Here is a 21,046-nt window from a genome sequence, read left to right as displayed (position 1 = left end):
TAGGCTTGGCAAACTTTAGTGGCATGTTAAGACGACGTGAAAAATTAGCATCTAATAAATCAAGTGCACTGGCTTTCGCAGCCAAGCCGCTGAAGTGGTGGACTACAGTAAATCTGATTTGATGGGATGTTTTGAGGAGGTTTGTGTATATATATGTGAGTATATTAACATGAGGGGAGCAGCATGGAGTAACAGCAAATGGAAGTGGGCATTTTCAAAGATTTTATGATTTATTTTGTTTGTTCTGTGCTTTCACATTACACTGAACATAGTTCATATGCACCATATTTGAGTTTGCCTTATATGCATGTTTAATGAAAGTATTACATATTACATTAACCATACTATAACAGTATAGCATGGTTACTGTAGTACCAGTAACTAACCATTTATAGTTAGCGTAGTACTACAGTAACCATACAATACTATGCTAGAGTAGTACAGTCTAATTACAATAGTACTAAAGTAACAGACAATGCATGCCTGTATGAGCAGGTGTGGGAGAGGAGTTTGGGGTAATAATGATATTTTACTGATTGCAGGTGTGTCAGGCTGAGCAACAGAAAGAGAGAGGGAGATGGAGGGGAGGAGGTGAGGTGGAGGGAGGAAGTGGGGGAGGGAGAAGGAGTGAAATGAAAATGATAAATGACTGCTTTCTGTCACAGACGGTTATTTAGAGGTTCGCTATAAAGCTGTCTTGGAATGAACAGATTTTAGTCTAATGAGCAAAAAGGCAGGCCGTTAAAGTGGTGCGATGTGCTCAGCACTTCTTCCAAATGAAATAATACCATTTCCCCCTCATTAGGATGCAAAGGATCCAAAGAGCACACAGCAATAAAGAAATCAAGAGAGTAGCGGCAGAAAAAAACAACAAAATATGTCAAAAAAGTCAACACTCTTCATTTAACTAAACCAGCAAAGTTCTCTAAAGTGTCGCACATGTACAAGATGGTAAGTAAACAACACAGGACCTTGTTTTCTTCTTGTCAGCTAGTTAGCAGCTAAAAGAAAAGCTCAGCAAGAGCCCATAGAGCTTTCTGAAATTAACATGGCAGTAGGTAGCACACAGGTAGTGCTATTGTGTCCTGAAGGCATTCAAAAAGAATAACTTGTTGTGTGGTACTCAACTTTTTGCTTATTTAAACAACACTAAATAAAATGTTTGCTACTGCTGCTCTGATAATAGCTCTGGGGTTACTAACAGAGTCACAGAAAGACTTTACTGTTACAGTGTTGCAATTTGCAGAGTTTTCTGAGATTTCTGAGGCGTTAATGATAAAAAATAAAAATAAAATAAAACATGCTGTTTACCTGCATAAAATTCAGGACCATAGACAGCTCCCACCACTGGGTTCAGCTTCCAGCCTATAGAGAACACATATGGGACGACAAAATTAGTGCTTATTGCCTTAAACTAGCAAGTGTTTGTTTTTGAGAGAAGTTTTTTAGTAGAACTCTGGGGTCAAGAAAGCACAGAGGGGCAATTCTCCACCAAAAAGGAAAAGACATATAAGTTTTTAAAGATAAAAGAATAAAGGAAGGGCAAGGTAGGGGAAGGAGAGGAGAAAAGATTAGATGATATGACTGAAGAATATTGAAGTCAACATTAAGTTAGGAAAGAGCATTGGAGAAGACAGCACTGGAATAGAGAAGAGACTATAAAGAGAAGGAGAGGGTGAGAGAGGGGGGAGAGAGAGACAGACAGAGAAAGAAGTGAGTGCTGTCCAGTGCACTGTCAATGATGGATGGGAGCTGTAAAATGGCCTCCTCGCTCTCTCCTGATTGGTTGATTGAGCAGTGCTGGGGGGTCCATGCTGCTTTCATTCTGTCTCTCACTCCCTCTTGCCCTCCTCCACCAGTCTAGAGGAATGAGTTTCAGTGAGGTGCACAAGGCTCTGTAAATGGCCCTGTGTGGAATGACCCTTAACTTTTTCACACAGTCTATTTGGTAAAGTAGCTGCACCTAAATTTGATTGAGGTTGTGGAAGAGGTGGGAAGAAGCCACAGTGGACTGAATGTGGGCTGTAGCTTTAAGGATTGCTAGCATGCTCTTGATATGGAGTTACATTTGGCAGGAGTTTACCATTCAGGTGCATGTAAAAAATGGACCTATGCAAGCTCCGCCCACAAATGTGTTCTTTAGCTGCAACTATTTTGGGGATGGACAAGCTTTACAGAACTTTGGAAAAAATCTCACTCAATGAAGTGAATTCAGGTTGGAATTACAGGATTTAGTCACAAAACTTGATTTATTAATTTCATTTCATCAATTCTAATTCAATTCTAATTCCTACAACTGATGACATCTTGGAAACGAAATGAGATCGTTTGGATGATGTAAATGTGATGTTATTTTATTGGCTCTGTTCATAATAAAAGGGTAATATGCAAAAACATTGGGTTGAAACTGGTGTATAAAGTTTTGATGAAAGAAAAAAAAGCATCCCAACATTTAAATTTTTGCTTCATTTATTCACGTCGCATTTGGGATAACAGCCTTAAGAACTGTCACGTAGTGTTGAGATTTTAGTTATGCTATGCTATCAAGCTAGCACAATATGATGCAATATGCTATGCTACCGAGCTGGACTATGTTGAAATGATTTTACATATATACAAAAAATATCATTTGAAATTAAGTATTGAGGGCTTGAGTTTTAGGTTGGATTTTTTCCAGTGTTCTGTGAAGCTTGTCCGATCTCGTAACAGCTGCATGGCTAGGTCAATTCCATGTGAATGTAACCTGATGTGTGAAGGAAAAAATGAATGAAAAGCACTTACCATTTGTGTAGGGATTAGCCACTTTTTTGTTTGTCATTACTCTTGCTGTCGCATTATTTACCTGCATGAAATAACACAATGTTAACAATCATAAAAATAAGGCAGACTCACACAATCAGTGAGATCAGACTTCCTCAACTCACACAAATCACCAGTCTACTGGTTGCCATGCAATATATTAACAACTCATTCAACTTTGATCAGCTGGACGTGCCAGAACATCAGGAAATGGCGCAGATTATCAATTTAACAAAAGCCACAATATTTCAGAAATCCCCATAAGCAAGAACAAAGGCGTCTCCTTACGACTCTCCTCTGCAACTGAACCTACTACATTGTCTAGACAGTTGCAGATTCCCAGACATTATGGCCCTGAGGCTGAGGCTTCATGAGCGGTAAACTGAAGCTCAGGAAGAAGCAGTCATTTCGTATGAGCTCTGCTCACAGCCTGCGACTCAGAGAGCATGAGCGCTTCTCCTGGAGGTGGGGGCTGCTGTGGGAATTCAAACATGGCCGCTGGCAACAGGAACCATGTTAGTATTTCACCCTCATGTTAATTAGCGTTAATAGCTTTCCTTTCTACTGGGCCACTGGAGGTCATTTAGCTTTAAGAAACAACTGGCCTCGACTCTCCCTTGATATATAGGCCTTGGTATTGTTTGTACATTATGTGAATTATCTTAATTGCCCTATGGAAAATCTTAATAGCATTGTGGATAGGGAGGATGTGAGAGAGAGAGCAAGAGAAAAAGGTAGTTTGAGAAAAGAGAGAGAGTGCTGTATGTGCCCTAGAGATTGGGGCACATAAGGGGAGAAATAAACCTTGCCTGTCCTTGTCTGTTTGGGGTAAACAAGTGAGATTTAAAGCAAAGGCTGCAGCACTTTTGATTTCCTGATCTTGGCTTAATTAAAACGTATATTTTCCAGGGCAGAGTGAAAGCCTGGCGTGCACGTGTGTTTTGCAAGCAAAAACAAATAGTTTAAACAGCCTCCTCAAACAAACCTGCATACAGACATCAAGGCCAGCAAGTTCAAACCTGAAGCTGTTTACTGCACGTCCATATCAAGCAGTGCTCTGATCCGATCACGCACTCACACATGATTTTAAATTTTTTATCTGAGGGCCCCATGTTAGTAATAATTCATAATGGGGCCAAGGCACTGGATCTCTTCATTCTTGGTGGACAAAAGAGACTGTACAAACTTAAGGACATACGTGATGGTAGGGCTGAACAATTAATTGTTTTTATAGTGAAATTGCAATTTCAAGAGCAATTTCAAATTGCAAGAGCCGCTATTTTTATCACATCATACATTGTTCCACACTATTTCACAACGTTTTAGGTGGGGAAGTTGACCCTAATAACACAGAGGCTGTATACTAGCAGTATGGTACATTACATTCAGTGTTCAAGCCTCACACCTGATGGTCTATGTGGTGATGAATTTACATTTTAATCTCTACTGCACTATTGGTCAGAAAAAATCACTCAGATTGTTCAGCCCTACATGATGCTACCTTTTAAATAGGCATTCAGAAAACATGATGTTACCGCAGATAAAAACTTTGTGCACTAAAGCCACAAACACAAATATTCATTCAAACAAACATGCATCATGCAAACAGACATCAGGTCAGGTAGAGCATTAGTAGAGCAGAGAAAAGAGGCAGGAAGGCAGGCAGACTGTGGGAGGTGTTAAGGATTTAGGAATTAGGAAAGCACCTCGATTTTGCGTCCCTCTACGATTGTACCATTTAGTTTCTCCCGTGCACGATCTGCATCTGCACTCGTTTCAAAAGTTACAAAACCGAAACCCTGGGGGTGACGTGAGTTGGCCGAAAAGGACAGCCACAAAACAAATGAAATGAGAAAACAAATGAAGCCAGACAGAAAGAAAGGGCAGAGAGAGAGAAAGAAAGAGACAGGAAAAACACACTGTAAGCAGAGTTGCAAGAGGGAAAATGGTAAGCATTAGTCACAGGTGAAATTCAAACCGTTTAGAGTGAGGCCTGCTAGAGAAGAGAGATCTAACCAAGCTTAACTACATTCTAATAGCCAAAATGGATAACAGTGACACAGATTTGATCAATGCAATACTGTCTGCACACTTTTGCCTATGTTTTGAGATGTAGTGAAAATAGCAACACACATTTACATTACCTGATCTACCTATTGAAAAAAATCTTTGTGTTATTTCAGTAACGCTATTTCTTCATGCTAGCTCAAAAAGGGTTTCAATTTTGCTGGTCTAACAGCTGCTTAAAATGTTACTGTATGCAAGTGCTTCAATCAAAATATACAACTGCCACAACAATGGATATTACTATATTAGTAATTCCTTTGAAAACAGCTAAAATATTGTTGTGAGATGCAAATGCATGAGCTCTTAAGGACTTAACATGTTAAAAAGAGTGGCCTTAAATAAACTCCCCTTCATATTTGTTTTTATTTTTTGGTCTTTCTAAACTTATATCACTACAGCCACACCAGTTCTTGACTGTATTTACAAATTTTTGTCTGTATTTAAAGGTACAATGTGATCTCTATATTATACTGAATATATAAGACATCTGAGCAATATGATGAATAATCCTTTGTCCGTTTATACGAGGACATTGTTACTGTCATGTCAAAACCTCTAAAAGTTTTAAAACCATTTTGAAACATCTGCTGCCCTTTTACGCTGAAATTGTCTGGCTAAATCGACCAGCAAAAATGGTCCAAATTATTTAACATGTATTTAAATGAACAACATTTTCTTCTTTTCCTATAACATTATGATTTCAAAGATTTTTATCAGCAACAATATGCATTATGTGTGAACTTTGGGTTTCTTTAAATTAGCTTTATCAACATGGCTTAATGCACTTAAGCAAATATGTTAATATTACCTTAATCTGCCTGTATTTAGTATTGATGTAGATGATGATACTATACTACATAGCAGGTCTGTGCATTGCTGTGCTACATGCACCTTGAATAACCCTGCACACACACACTCTCTCGCAGGGAAGAGCCCTCTTCATCTTCCCCCTTTGGCTGCTGTCAGCTGTGAATTATGGCCAGCCACAGCCCAAACACCATATCCTGCACCGGCTATTAGATATGCACGGCAAACAAGAGCGCGGAACAAGCTCCGGCCTTTTAGTTCATATACACTGTGCAAGTATGGCCTGGTAATTGCTTTGGGAGATAATGCATGAGAGCGGGTGTCTCGCGGCATGATCTCGTATGCACGTGTCAGATCGTCTTCTTCACTTCTGCCATAAATATAAGCCAGCCCAGCCGTTCTAGGGCCAAACGAAATGATAAAAATAAATTTAAAAACAAAACTGTAAAAGTAAGTAAAATGAAATTCTTTTGACATTCCGTCCTACCATATACAGCCTTACAATTTTCCCCCACTGTCTTTATTACAGTGAAGTAATTGCCCCAGGTATGTTCAACCTACAAATATGGTATTTTGTTGCAAGACCTGACAAGCTTTACAGGATGACTGCAAAAATTCCATTCAACCTAATGAGAAACTGTAGAGCACAAATTCTGTTTTTGTCAAAATGGCTAAAATTAGAACGCATTACTGATTTCAAATGATGTTCTGTATGCATATTAAAGGTCTTACTGTCAGAATAGACTTTTTTGGTGTAATCAATGTTACTGTTAGCATGATAGCAAATTCATTATTGCTTTTAACCTGCCTAGTAGCTGCTAATAATTACATATAGTTCAGTACAGTATTTTTCAGTAGCACAGAATATTTTAAAGTGGAAACTTAATATCAATCTCAAAATCAGTGTCATGATTCTTTTGGATCCTTTTTACATTTCCATATTTAACAGTAGAGAAAACATTACAGTGGCTGTGTTTATGAAAAAGAATGTAGAGGACTAATTTGTACATTGGCATTAAGGTATGTACTTCATTTTATTTATTTGATTTTTAAAATCTGCTCCACCAAATAAATTGTATCTTTCGTGGAACACTTATGGAAACACCTTCATGACGGACTAAAGACAAGTGAGTCCTCTACATCCTCATTCATAAATGATGCCACTGCTGTAATGTTTTCCCTACTGATATTGAATACAGAAGCACATAAAGCGTCTACGGAAGTGCCATCTGTCATTCTTTCTCCCATGAAATGAGTGAAACCAAACAGTGTCATATTGAACAGTATTTTTGCCAAAGTTTGTAAAGCTTGTCCAAAAGCTGCTTTGAAAGAATGTACTTGTAGGTGGAGCATGGAAAAGTCAATTAGCTTACAAGGCCAAACGATGGAGGCACTATTTCACTGTTATTCATAAGGGTGAGTGGCAGAGGGAGGAAGGCAGGTAAGAGAAACTCTCCTCTGGGAAATGAGTCCTCTACGAGCTAGAGCGAGTGTGTGTCTATCTGGAAGAGTGCTTTTAAATATCCCTAACAGCTAATGCATGAGACTTCCGTGACTTGAAGAGACGAGTCAGTTTATATCAGCGTATGACAGCTCTAAAAGGAGAATCAGTGTGCACTGGTCAGACACCCACTTCATTGAATTATAACTGGGTGAGTTGACTCTAACTCAGCTGAAACCACTCACTTGTCTGCGCGCACAGCTACCTTTCAGAGAGTGTGTCTTGGCACAGCGCATGTGTGTGTGTGTGTGCTATGCGTGTCACTTTGTGGCTGCTGTGTGAGAGCTGTAATTACTCGGCTCATGAAGGGGAGAGGGGACCTGTGAGGGGAGAGAGAGAGAGGGATGAAGTGACAAAGAGCTGCTCTTCCAGCTGACTTACCTTAGAGCCCCGCTCGTTAAAAATAATTTCCACATCTAAAATTTTCCCAAATTGCTGCAGAAAAGAAAGTGAGAGGGGGGAGAGAAAGGAAAGTAGAAAGACGAGGGAAAGAGAGAGAGAGAGAGAGAGAGAGAGAAAGGGAGTGAAAAAGAGAGAAAGGAGACAGAGTAATTAGAACTCATCTCTTTTGCACTTTGTCAGGAAACTTGAGCACTTGATTGCAGAGCTAACTAAAATAGAATACCCACTGCTCTATGGAAGCTACTCCCTTAGTGGAGAAGCTCCACCAAAAGCTGCTCTCTGCTGGACTAAAATTACACAGACAAACAGAATTCACAAACACTTTTATCAGTGGCCAGCCATCGGAATGTGCTAAATGGAGCTAGCTGATATGGCTGAGCTCCTGGAGAGAGAGAAAGAGAATTCCTGTCGGTGCACTGTGGAGAAAAGGAACAGGCCATTCTGCTGATGGGTGAAAATTTTTAAAAGATCACAGCACTAGCCTGCTGTGTATGCACCAGTGCTCTTAATGACAGACAATGCCTTGTTATTTTCCGTGGTGTTTTTGACTGATAAAAGGCTGGCCGAAGCCACGGGAGAACGTATTTCTGGCATGACTTAACACCCAACACCCCCTCTCAATTAAAAAGGATAATTGGACATAGAGGAGCCATCATAGGCGATGATTTGTTTATTATCACCGTGATGAATGCCGTCCTCGTAATTACCTGTCACATTGGTTATTATTTTCCAGCCATTTGCCCTCCGTTCTGCATCTTTATCTGATTGTCATTCTCTTACCCCTGAAATGCCCAATTCCTCTTTTTTATTCACTAATTAGCATTAGCCAGCAGGCGCTGACCACTCCCTCACAGACAGGGCACGGGCTGGGAATTGGTTTTCGGACCCAGCGTGAGGTTTATGGATTTGTGGCCTGGCTGCTGTCCAGGAGAAGAGGCCCAAACTCTCCACCAGAGCTGGCCTTTGACTTGGAGGGGTGCTGCCCTGGAATCCAAAGGCCTTGCTGCTTCGGTGAGGACTGCAATGCTGTGTGCACAGGGCATCTTTGTGGAGAAGCACTTAAGTGGCCTAAAGGTAAAGCGTGCGAGGTCAAGAGGAACTGTAGACTGATGAGGGCTGATAAAGGCCTTCCCTGCTGGAAGCAGAACAGGCAGCTCTGTGTTAACCCTGCTTGCCTTATGCTAATCAGGTGCCTTGGTTAGATATCTCCACCATGAGACCTTGAATCAAGCAGCTTTATTTCAATAAATAAATAAACATGCCAGAGCAAACCAAAGCAAGGTCACCGCAGGCAGGGGAAGAGGAAGCTAAAAATTTGTTCTCCAGAACATTCTACTTAGGCTTAAGTAACAGGTTGGATGACAAATATCAGAAGGTAACCAAGCTCAGGGCTCACAGCTAAGAAAAAGCTCAGGAAGTGTATGTTTGTACACATGTACAAATGTTTGGGCTTTTAAACATTTTTAATGTGTCATTGTTTTTAGACAACTTGCAACTCTATTTGAGAACAAGACTGCAGGATTAAATAAACAGGCCTAAAATCTGCTTGAAATTAAAACGGCCTTTTACCTTGCCAGATAAACATGATTTATTATCATCTCATTAAAAAGACTTGTATAAACCATCATGTTTCGTTTGACCCTCCCACCACCCATAACCTGCCTTGCTCAGAAATTCTACCTGATACTCTGTCTCTCTCTATTTTTCTTAAACAGCATAACAGCTCAACACTGAAAGAATTAGAAAGTTTCACAGTGCAGTGTCTAGAACCTAAACATTTGAATTTACATTGTACAACTGTACACAAGGACAAGTAGAACGGGGAGTCCTGCGCTATGTTAGAAAAGCAGGTGCAGTTAAGCAAAACGGGTGACTGTGAGATGTTTTCTTTTCTTTCTTCTCTGCTACCTTGGTGGCATTGTGGCAAACATTCCCCTGAGGGCCAAAGGGGCCTAAGCATTCTATTTAACGGGGCCTGCTTTGGAGATCATTACGGAATGCTGCAGAATGAAAGCGAAACCTTAAGTTCCTCTAATGGGTGGAATGAAAGCGGATTTTAATTGCTGTCTACAATGGCCGTATTATTTCATTAAAACTAATTACCCTGTCAAGCAAGCCGCGTCGGCTTCATTTCAGCACAACAGGGAAGAAATGGGCCTTCCAGGCACTACGCGGCTCAATGGGATTGATCGAGGGCACGGGTCACTAATAAGGTTAAGAAGAGCTGCCTTTTATCCATCCAGCCGTGGGGAGAGACCAGCACTGATTTTGTATGTGTGCAAGTATGTGTGTATTGGAGATGAGGTGGGGGTTTTGTCTCTGTCAACAAAGCACATGGCACTAATCGTAACTGACTGTGCATGTGCAGGGAGAGGAAAGCTAGCTGACTGGTGAAAGGGCCAGTTTCTGTTCAAGCTTGGCCAGCCGCAGGGCCCAACCTGTGTCTCCTCTGCTCGCTCCTCCAAGCTCATTTTTCCCAGACCAATTCAAAATTCAGAGCCAAAAATCTAAACAGCTGTTACTTGACACAAATCCCTCCATTTGTTCAAATTAAGGCATGTTTTTCCCCCACCAGAGCCGGCACCAAGCATGTCCATTTGCATCTCAGCGTGAAGCTGCTCATGACCACAGACAAGTCACTCTAAACAAAGTCTGTGGACGCTAATGGTTTTAACCCGCCCTAATGGGCTTACCGAGCAGCTGAAATATTTCCCAGTGAAGTCATCTCTACCGGCTCCCACACACCACAGGGAAGAGCTCCCACCGCACACCATTCACAGTGGGCCTTACCATCCACAATCACCCAACAGCAGAGAGATTTAATAAGAGCACAGGCGAAATTAGGATCAATGCAAGACTGCGCCAAGGACTGTGGGCGGTCCTCATATTGTAAGAGTCGGCAAACTGCTCCAGTCATGTCGTTTGGGGTAAATTGCCAAATATTTCCACTGTGAAAGCTGTGAAAGCAGTGAAAGCCAGGATGATGCCTCATAAAAACTAGTCAGCAGTGTATAAATCCGCTATTAAAACTATCTTGAATACTCTGAATACACAAAGCTACTAAAGCAGTGATTAGAAATAAGAAGGCATCATTATAAACCCATTACACAGACCCTTTGGTAACCTACAGAAACCATATGGGTGCTATCTCCTTATCAGCCTCTAAAGACTGCAGGTAAACATTGGCATGGCCCTGGGTGGCTAACATTAGTCGCCCATTAGGAAGAACTTGCTCTCATTTAGGTGCAGCAGTATCAGTTTGTTAATTGGCTTAATATGGAATTAGTGAAAGGTGCTACACTGAGCTTTTTTCCTTGTTATTGTCACGGCAGTGCTTTAAAGTGCAGTTGGTGGCCGTCTTCATTGCCTGAGTAGTTACAGTTTAATGAAAGCTCCTCAGGCGCTAGATGCTCAGAGTCATGGAAACACAGGAGGGTTTGAGTGGGGAATCTGACATTTCAATCACGTTCCAGCAGCTCCTGTGTGGAATCGCCAAGGTGGTGCTTTAAACCCCATTTTATTCACCAAAATTAAGCCCTCATACTCATTGGTGTAATTGCTTTGGATGTCTTTTTCTAATTATAAAATTAAGCTCAAATAAGATTGGGTAATGAAGCTTGTTTAATTTTCATTCTTTGTTTGACTATGTCCCATGCCAATGTACTCAAATGTGGAAATAGAGTCATCAAATTAGAGGTTTGAGAATCAGCTATTCTAAATTGAATTTTCATCCCTCTTGGATGAAAAGATCAAAAAGTGCCATCTCCCCACTAAAGCATGTGTTTAAACCCTAAGTTGAGATGAATGTATATTTTTATAAGGTTTTGATTGGCTCTACTTTTGGATGCCCAATAGTCCCTTCTAGCAAAATGAAGTTGGCTCACAGTTTGATTAAGGTCTGCATAAAAATAGTAGTCTGGACATTGTACGAAGCTGCTGATATGGCTGATATTAGGCTCATTTCCCAGACACAGATTAAGTCTAATTTTGGAATAAAAAAGTTTATGGAGATGGAGATTCACAAATGGCAGTGTTACAGAGTGCAAACCTGGATTTGTCTGGGACATTTACATATTAACCCCTTAACTTCCTTTTACTACTCTTATAAATTAATAATTTAATGTAGACACTGAATAACAAAACATGACCTGTAAATGCACATTAAGCTTAAAGCATTAATGTGCAAACTCGTATACCTGCATTATATTCAGTGGACTCTTAAATTATATCATACGTTTACAGTCTTTACAAACAGTGTATAAGACAAAAGACAAGCATGTGTACTTAGAAGCAGCCAACAATAAATGCGTGGTGTAATTCAGTGTTAATTGTTCTCAATCATTCATTGAAATAAGTGGAGAACTTCTGTTAAAGGTGTCAATCTAAACTTACAATTGATACAACATTTATGTAAAGATATTCTTTAAATTTTTGCCAGTTTTTGCTCCTGAGATGAGGGGAAATATCCAAGTGATGCAACAAATATATAAACAGTGTGCTTGGCTGCTTGCATCTGGTGTAGACCACTTACAATGGGAATGTTCCTGATTTGCTGTTGTCTTTCACTTGAAACTCTTGCTGTCAGGATGAAATGTTATTTGTTACAGTTCTTTTATTTTCCTTATATTCTTATTCATTATTTTATACTACTTTTGATTGCTGCTTGTCGCTGCTAGGTCACAAGTGAATAAAGTGGATTGGTATACACTGTGTCCACAATTATTAGGCAAGTCTTATTTTTGAGGATTATTTTTATTAATGACCAACTACAGTTCTCTCGGTTAACCCAAAATGTTAATAAACCTGTGCACATTTATTGGGCAACTATAATGGTGCAGAATTATTACACAGCTAAATGAAAAACATTTTCCCATCTCACTTTTTTATTTTCATCTGTTCAATTGAGAATTATAAACAAACAACTCAAAGCTTTCCAATGAACATTTCTGAGAAATAAAAAAAAATTGTGACCAATATAGCCACCCTTCTTTTCAATAACAGTGATAAGCCTTCAATTCATGGAGTCTGTCAGTTTCTTGATCTGTTGACGATCAACTTTTTGTGCAGCAGCAACCGCAGCCTCCCAGACACTGTTCAGAGAGGTGTCCTGTTTTCCTTCACTGTAAATCTCCCATTTAAGAATTGCCCATAAGTTCTAAGTTGGGTTCAGGTCAGGTGAGGAAGGGGGCCATGTCATAAGTTTTTCATCTTTAATGCCTTTAATGGCTAGCCATGCAGAGGAGTACTTGGATGCATGTGATGGAGCATTGTCCTGCATAAAAATCATTGTCTTTTTTAAAATATGCAGATTCTTCCTGTACCACTGCTTAAAGAAAGTGTCTTCTAAAAACTGGCAGTAGGCTTGGGAGTTGATTTTGAGCCCATCTTCAACCCGAAAAGGTCCAACCAGCTCATCTTTAATAATACCAGCCCATACCAGTACCCCACCTCAACCGATTACTGATCCAGTCACGGGCCCATCCATCTGGTCCGTCAAGAGTCATTCTCATTTAATCAGTCCATAAAACCTTTGAAAAATCTGTCTTCAGATTCTTCTTGGACCAGTCTAGATGCTTCAGCTTATGTGTCTTGTTCAGTGGTGGTCGGGTTTCAGCCTTACCTTGGCCATGTCTCTGAGCGCTGAACATCTTGTACTTCTTGGTACTCCAGCTAGGTTATAGTTCTGGAATATGACAGAACTGGAAGATAATGGGTTCCTGGTAGCTTCATGCTTGATTCTTCTCAAATGCTTGGCAGTTATTTTGCGTCTGTTTTTCTCAGCACGTTTCTTGCGACGCTGTTGACTATTTGCAACAAAACGTTTGATGGTTCTCTGATCACACCCCAATATCTTAGCAATTTCAAGAGTTCTGAGACTTTTGGTAATTTTTAACTTTTCAGAGTCAATCTCTTTTTTGGCCCATTTTGCCTAAAGAAAAAAGCTGCCTAATAATTATGCACACCTTGACATAGGGTGTTGACCCCCTTAGGCCACACCCTCCCTCATTACACAGATACACATCACATGCTATGCTTAAATCCATTAAGCATTCAAGTTTATCCAGCTTGGAGTTAGAAAATATGCCTAAAAATGATAATATGGTCAAAATACTCACTTGCCTAATAATTGTGCACACAGTGTATTGGGAGATATTGAGACTCATAGAATGCCTTTCATTCAATCACACTGTGAGGCAGTGACTAATTGTGGTATAATTCTGTTTATATAGCAAAACAAAAGTGAGAACTTTCCACTTCTAAGGGTTAAAATCGGGCCAGTCACTCTGACCAGCAATCCTCTCAGCGGAGGATTGGGCGAGAGTATTTTTGGGGGTTTTGTGCTATCAGTAGACTGAGCTCCATCCCCTGTGCTGCTGTCAGTCCTCTCCACTGGCCTGCCTGAACTCAAGCAGCATTCGCATTTTCGTGTTGCTCATGTAAGACTATAGAGCTGCAGCATGCTTGTCCATCTCATCCACTCCCACTAGTCTGTCCATGACATGCAATAATTGTGCCCTTGGGTCCCTGTGAGATTTCACAGCAAGAGTTGCAACAGCATCTCTTACAAACACACGAACACACTTGCAGAAACACGCACATTCACACACACACACACACACACACATGGAGGAGCTGTCAGCAAACAAACACCTAATGAGGATACAACTCCCACTTTTTAAGTGCACTGAGAGGCACTATTAATTATGTCTCCACTGGTGGGACCTCTCCGCAGCGCCCTGCTCGTCACATCAAGGCTGGGCAGAGAGGGAGAGGAGCGGAGGGGAGTGAGAGCAAGCGTCTCTCTGAGGGAAAACAAAGAGCGGAGGGAACAGATGTTCTCCAGGCTCAGCACTCACACTGAATCCACAGCCCTTCATCAGATTAAATGCCACTGTCGTCTATACTGCGCCTTCAGTAAACACTGACTCCAACTCTTAACAAGCTAAGACCAACAGCAATATGTTTTTCTTTTTTTGTCCCCCTCCCAGTTTTGTTTGTTGCTTCCAGTAACAAGCTGCCAGTGCGTAGCGTTTAGCAGGCCTCCCTCGCTGGGTGCTGCTAATTCAAAGTACTCTGGAGTTAAACTCTACATCTCTCACTGTCTTAGAGAGACAGGCATGGCTGTTATGGATATGAAAGTGCACAATTGCTAAGGGTCTCTTATCTCTCTCAGCTTTAACTTACTATAGGGGCATTCTGGAACACACTGTAAACACATTTCCGTTACTGTGTTCTGTTTTGATTTACATAAAATGACCAACAAGAGAACATATAAACATTTTAGGCAACATGGTTATGACAAAAAGCTTATAAAAACATCCATTACTTTAGAAATTCCATCTAACTAGCCTGTGTTTCTGTGCTTGCAAATCATGCAATTTTCCAAGATTCTTAGGCTAAATTCTAATTCTAAGGCTAAAGAGAAAAACCTCAACAAAGTATAAATGTGCATAATTCTGTGTACAGCCTGAGCCAGAATCTTAACCAGTGAACTGGCCAATTCATGCTCTGCTCACAAAAGCTTTTATAGCAAGTGCTGGACCAGTATTACAGAACTGAAAACTACTGAAAAATTGTAGGGCACAATGACATTTTTGTCCACTTAAAGTGTGCTATTAATTTCTTATAATATACATATCTTTTGTGTGTGTATGAAAGATCACACTGTTAGGATAGACTGTGTGTACCTCTTTGTCATGCAATCTCATTAATATTAGCATGTTAGTATAGCAAAAATGTAATTGTGCTTTTCAGCCTGCAGTTTTGATGAAATACATCAACTTAGTAGCACAGTATTTTGAACTGAAAAATGAAAACCATACTTTGCTTAGTGACTCTAAACAAAGTACACTACTTTTTCTGATTAGGTTAAAGATGGTGAATAAACATATTTGTGGGCAGAGTATTTATAGGTCAATTCCAGCTGTTTGTGAAAGATCTGTTTTGAAATTTCTTTCAAGGCATCGTGGCACCGGATGATCTCTGGTGCATTCCATGGCTAGACCCTAAAACACCCTGTCACTGTCTGGTGGAGGCGTGACACTCACCCCGAACATTTGCCGCAGGTCTGGATCACGGAAGCGGAAGGGAATGTTAGAGACATGCAACCGCTTAGGCTGCTGCTTCTCCGATGAGTCTGAAGGTTGGAGCTGAAGCTGCTGGGAGGCCTCCGTCTGCGCCACCTCGTCTGCCTGCTGGAAGAAAATCATGCACAGCAATGTTAGTTCATGCTGTTACATCTCTGCTAAAAGTGGTGCAGTTTAGGAGGAGCTCAAAGACAGTGAAAATAGTAGGGTGTGCAAATGGAGTTGGCCAAAAGACTAAGAGACCTGTAAAATGCATAAACAGCAGAGGTGCTGTAAGGAGGTGGACGTTCAGGACATTTCCAAGGGTGCTGATAAGACAGGCGCACCAGAGGTTGACTGATTATTTACTTATTTATTTATTTTGCATGTGATTTTTAGATCTACTGAAAGATTGAAGTGCTTCATTCATGAAATAATAATTAAAGACTAGTTTTAGATACAGTGCCAGAAGCAATGCATCCTGCACATTCAGTGAATTTTGTTTTTAATTTCAATGAACATGCCAGAAAACACAAATCAGGCTTCCAGAATTAGTGGAAAAAAATGGGGAGGACAGTATATCACCCAGTTTTCTGGAGGTAAAGGTGGACTATCAAGATAAATTGGAGCTGTTAATATAAAGCTTAGCCTATAGTAGGGCTAAATGATTTAGGGATAATTGTGACTGTTCTGCACCATATTACGATTGCAATTTAAATTACAATATAGTAACTGCAGCTGTCAAATGGAAATTAATGGAAGTGACAGAGCTGTGTCAAATTTTAGACCTAGTATTTTGGGTTTTTTCTCTTATAAATCAATAGTACAAGATACCCTCTTTTCCTGTGTTAAGATGTCATGTTCTTTCAACCACAGCAAAGTAAAAGTTTAATTTAACTTGAAAGTGGAAAATAGTCCAGTGTATGCTAAGGACAACCTCTGGCCTCACTTTCTCTCTTTTGGCCTAATTAAAGTAGCAGGATATCTCCATTATTCCATGACTGGATTTCATAATCGACAGCTGCATATGCAAGTATGTTTGTGAAGATATTAGTGAGCTATGAACAATATATCTGCCTTATACTGTTCAACACCTGTTTGGTAGAGTTTTGCTTTGACAGCCAAGATTCTAAACTTTTAAGAAACAACAAACATTACAATTTTGGTCAGTTTCTTAAAGTACACTGATATACAGTCATGTTTATGTTTATATTCATATCCACAGCTTGATGTGTGCTAGAGCTGAAAATAAAAGTTGGAATTCTGAAGGTTCAATAAAATGAGCAGGTATATGATTTTTTTTGGCACATGGTGACAGGTTCTGCTAAGGGAAATGAAGCATGGCAAGGGGTAATTTGATTGACACATCAACCAACCAACCAACCAAACAACAACTGATGTTTTTGTGTGACATCTAGGGGCAGGCGATTGTCCAACTGATGCTACAACAAAAACAGCAGAAGCGAAGTGGGATGCACCAGCATACACATTAATGGATATCTTATTACCAAATGCTTCAACAAAGCTCTGAATAACTGTTACATGTTGTTACATACTGTGTTGTTCCTGGAGGAACATAATTTCACTCCATTGTGTACTTGTACATAGATGGAATGACAAAAGCCTCTTGACTCGACTTGATATGTGGTGTATGTCAACATCACAAACCTTATCAGTCCAACAGTCCATATCATGCTCTAATAGACCTGTTCTTGTCAAAATAAAATAAAAATAAAATTATAAAAAATAAAACAGTGCATGGAAGTTGATATACGTGCGGATAGCCACTCAGGAGGCAATAGGAAAATTCAAATAACTGTGGCCATCTCAGTCTGTGCACTTCTGTGGGCGGAGCGTCTGAGGCTGAGCTTGATCAAACCCTGAAATCAGGGCGGGGGGCAGGCTCTAAAGACCTAAAGGCGGGGGGTGGGGGAGGAGGTGGGAAAGGGAGAAAAAGGAGGAAGAGCAGGGGGTGGAGGAGCACCGGTGGCACATTACAAATTCCCTCTGCTTGGCCAACATTTGTATGTGGCGGCAAAGATTAAGGAAGCTGTCAGGAAGTGTGGATACAGATTTAAAAGAAAAAACCTCTGACATGGTGAGACCAGAGGATTCATTTACAGAGCAGTGGCCTATGAAGACCTGAGGGGATGATGATGAGAGCGAGAGAGAGAGACAGAGACAGAGAGAGAGAGAGAGAGAGACTAGAGAGAAGAGAGAGAGAGAGAGAGAGAGAGGGGGTGGGAGCAATCAGGCTCAAAGTCGGTGTGCTCATCTGTCCATCATAGAGAGAAAATAGCAGTGACACCACTGTGCTTCAGGATGGACTGTTGTCTGTGACACGCATTCACCTCATCTCTCACCTGCCTAGCGGCACACCTCTCTCTCTTTCTCTCTCTCTCTCTCTCTCTCTCTCTCTCTCTCCCTCCCAGTGACCAAATCTCTGTCTCTGTCTCATTCATACACAAACTGGATAAATGATACTGACCAAATGTCAGGCCAGATATTGAGCAAATGTCACAGCATGTACTGTAACATGTATGCATGTGTAAATGTGTTGTCTGGGGACTTTTCATGATCTGGTGTGACATCACTCTGCTGGAATGTGTTTGTGCTGCACTTTCAGAGAGTCATTTGCTGCATGGTAATGCATGGCCTCAAGACCCTGAGCAAGCCTCGGGCAACAGTGGCTACATCACCCAACAGGAAAGGAAGGAATACTGCTGTGACATGAAAGAGAAAATTCTTTTGATTTCATATTAACCATATACACTGAGATTTTTCTGTCCCCTTTAACTCAATAAAATCTGCCCTCAGAGTAGCTGTTACATGCGCGTGTTCATGTTGGATCAGAAGGTTCCTGTTTATTTTTAAATGTTTTTATTAATAAGTATCTTACTGAAGTTATATATTGTAAGGGGTTTCACTACTTCTATTTTCAATATATCCATTTCATACCTAAGGCTACCTAATCAATGACAATGCATGTGAATGAACTGTTAAATCTAACCATAATCTCTTCAGAGATGATAAACCAAGAGGTTCCAGATCTTTTCAAATTGACTCAATGTATCCAGCAACAATTGACCGTAGGGTATTGTTCATGACCATAAGCTTTTCATGAAACTGACATAACCCTACATAAATTTGTATACTTGCTCATGCCTACAGACGTCATAAAGGCTACTGGAGCTAACTGATCAAGATTGCCAAGTGTAACCTTTGTGTGAAACACCACTATTTAATAAGCATTTATAAACATTTATGAAGGGTAATGTCACTTGTCGTGTAGGTATCATGCAGCCTTATGAACAGGACCCTACAGTAAAATGTTACCATTTAAACATCAGCATATATTCAATTCCCTCCAAGTGTGCTGATTTTGTTAGCTCTGCAAACTACTGTCTCATCCAATGCACTTCTGACCCTTTCCAGAATATGAGAATACGTGCTTTGGCAATAACTAGACTAATAGAAATGAGTTGCTGCAGAGCTGACTCTTAACAGAGTTTCATATACTCCAAATTTAACAATGATTGGAATTGGCTCTAACTGCACCCCTAGCATGTCTGAAAAAAACTGTAAAGATTCTTATCCCAAACTTCCATAGTTTGGGACAGAGTGCAGAGCAATGTAAAAGACCCAGTTGACTGACATTTGTCACACACTTTGTTTTGAGCTTGTTTTGACCTGTTGGTCATACTGACTCAGTGCAAGCACATGGTTCAACATCAGTGCAGCTGTGTAAAGTTTTGGGAGTGTCTATTCAAACATAAATGATGGAACTAACCTAACTTTGTATAAATAGACCACAATATAGAAATATGTACACAAATGCAGTTGTGACTGGCATGTGTGTTTTTTTCTGAATTTATACAAACACTTTTCATTCACTTCAAAATTCATTTTGGCTAGTTTACATTTATGACACCTACAGATATAACAGAGCAAATAAACTTATTTGTGAACCTATGATTAAAGCGAGTTTTTATTAAACAAACTTTAAAATTTAAATTAAAATCTGTATTTAGTACAGATAAGAAATCACACCACTTATTCCTATGCCCATCCTTTTGCGGTGGCAAAATCTCATAACTGTTTTTACATACCTGACCTGAAATGATAAAAAAAAAGAGTTATATTTCTCCCATAGTTGCTGAAAAGTGGCAAAAGTTTCTTCCAAATACAAATCACCAACAGTGCACATGCCCAGGTTTTTCCCACATAACAACTTCACCATCTCAATCAGATGGAGAGAATAAGAGATTTGATGCAACAGGGAGGTAAAAACAACATTTTCCTTTTACAGTTTCCAAATACGCACTGTGTTGTAAATGATGGGATTTCCTTTGTACAAAGAGTTACTAATAACTGTAGGAGATGAGCACTGCTACTAAGGAGTAAAAAAGGCAATCCTCTTATTCAGTCTTTAACTGTGTACTACTGTTTTCTCTACAACTGTACAATAGATGCACAGTGCTGCTTTCATTCATGGATAAAGCACACGAGCACAATCAGAAGTCAGATTTCTAAGGGCTTATTATTGATTTACTTGATCAGTAAAAATAAAACAACACATGTGAAATATATTACTATATGCACAAAATGTTATTCTGGCACTCATCATCTGACAGTTTTCCTACCTAATTGAGATCTGTGAATGAAACCAAACTACTTAGAACAGTGCATTAACAGACACCCCGGGTCTGAACCAGCTTAACTGAGCTTAAGAGTGACTGCCTGCTCATTAGGTTATCTATATTTGTTAAGGTATAACATAGGACAAAAATAAAACTTAAGAATATTTTTGCCTTTGTTTGTGTTCTTCACATATTAAAACATAAGTGACGTCAAATCATGGCAAAAAATGGAAGCTCTTTGAAAAGCCATAAAAGGAGTAAATGAATGTAAACCAACAGCCCACGCAACACCTTTAAGTCAAAATCATCACAGTCACTGAGAAAATGGATAAGTGAGCGAATGTAAACGAGATCCAGCAGCCAACAGATGAAAGGGGCATGTGTAAAAGCTGTGATGCTCTGAGTGGTCATTAATTTCAGACTTATCTTGTTTTTGGTCTGTTGTGTGCAGACATGTTCAGTGGAGGAAAAAGCATGTTGAGCAAGAAGAGAAGTGCAGCAGCCCTTCATGTGCATAATGAATTAGAATAACACGGGGAGAGCAGATGAAAAGATGATGTCAGCTAAACTTCCCCAGGCTTAGCAGGATCAATGAGAGAGAAGTGCTGAAGGCAGCTACATTGGGGCCTGGCCACGGGCTGCTGTATACAAGAGTAGACTTACACAGTACTCCTGAGAGAGAGAGAGACAGAGAGAGAGAGAAAGAGAGAGAGAGAGAGAGAGAATAGGAAAAGAGTGGCAGAAAAAGAAAGAAAGAATTAAAG

The 21,046-nt window shown here is 40.1% G+C and overlaps 1 protein-coding gene across 5 annotated transcripts in view; it reads right to left on the bottom strand.

Annotated features, from left to right (window-relative positions):
* The window catches only part of rbfox3a (RNA binding fox-1 homolog 3a), a 511,986-nt gene that overhangs the window by 29,025 nt on the left and 461,915 nt on the right, over positions 1–21,046 (bottom strand). For all 5 annotated transcript variants that reach the window (XM_037544449.1, XM_037544451.1, XM_037544452.1 and 2 more), the window contains 5 exons: positions 15,625–15,771; positions 7,556–7,609; positions 4,506–4,598; positions 2,782–2,842; positions 1,312–1,365 (listed from right to left, as the gene is read on the bottom strand). In XM_037544449.1, the coding sequence (XP_037400346.1) occupies positions 1,312–1,365; positions 2,782–2,842; positions 4,506–4,598; positions 7,556–7,609; positions 15,625–15,771 (409 nt within the window). The remainder of the gene's footprint in view (positions 1–1,311; positions 1,366–2,781; positions 2,843–4,505; positions 4,599–7,555; positions 7,610–15,624; positions 15,772–21,046) is intronic.

Source organism: Pygocentrus nattereri, chromosome 13, assembly GCF_015220715.1.
Source record: "Pygocentrus nattereri isolate fPygNat1 chromosome 13, fPygNat1.pri, whole genome shotgun sequence".
NCBI lineage: Eukaryota > Metazoa > Chordata > Actinopteri > Characiformes > Serrasalmidae > Pygocentrus > Pygocentrus nattereri.
The sequence above is the reverse complement of the archived record's forward strand: the minus strand, read 5'-3'. Positions and strand labels throughout refer to the sequence as shown.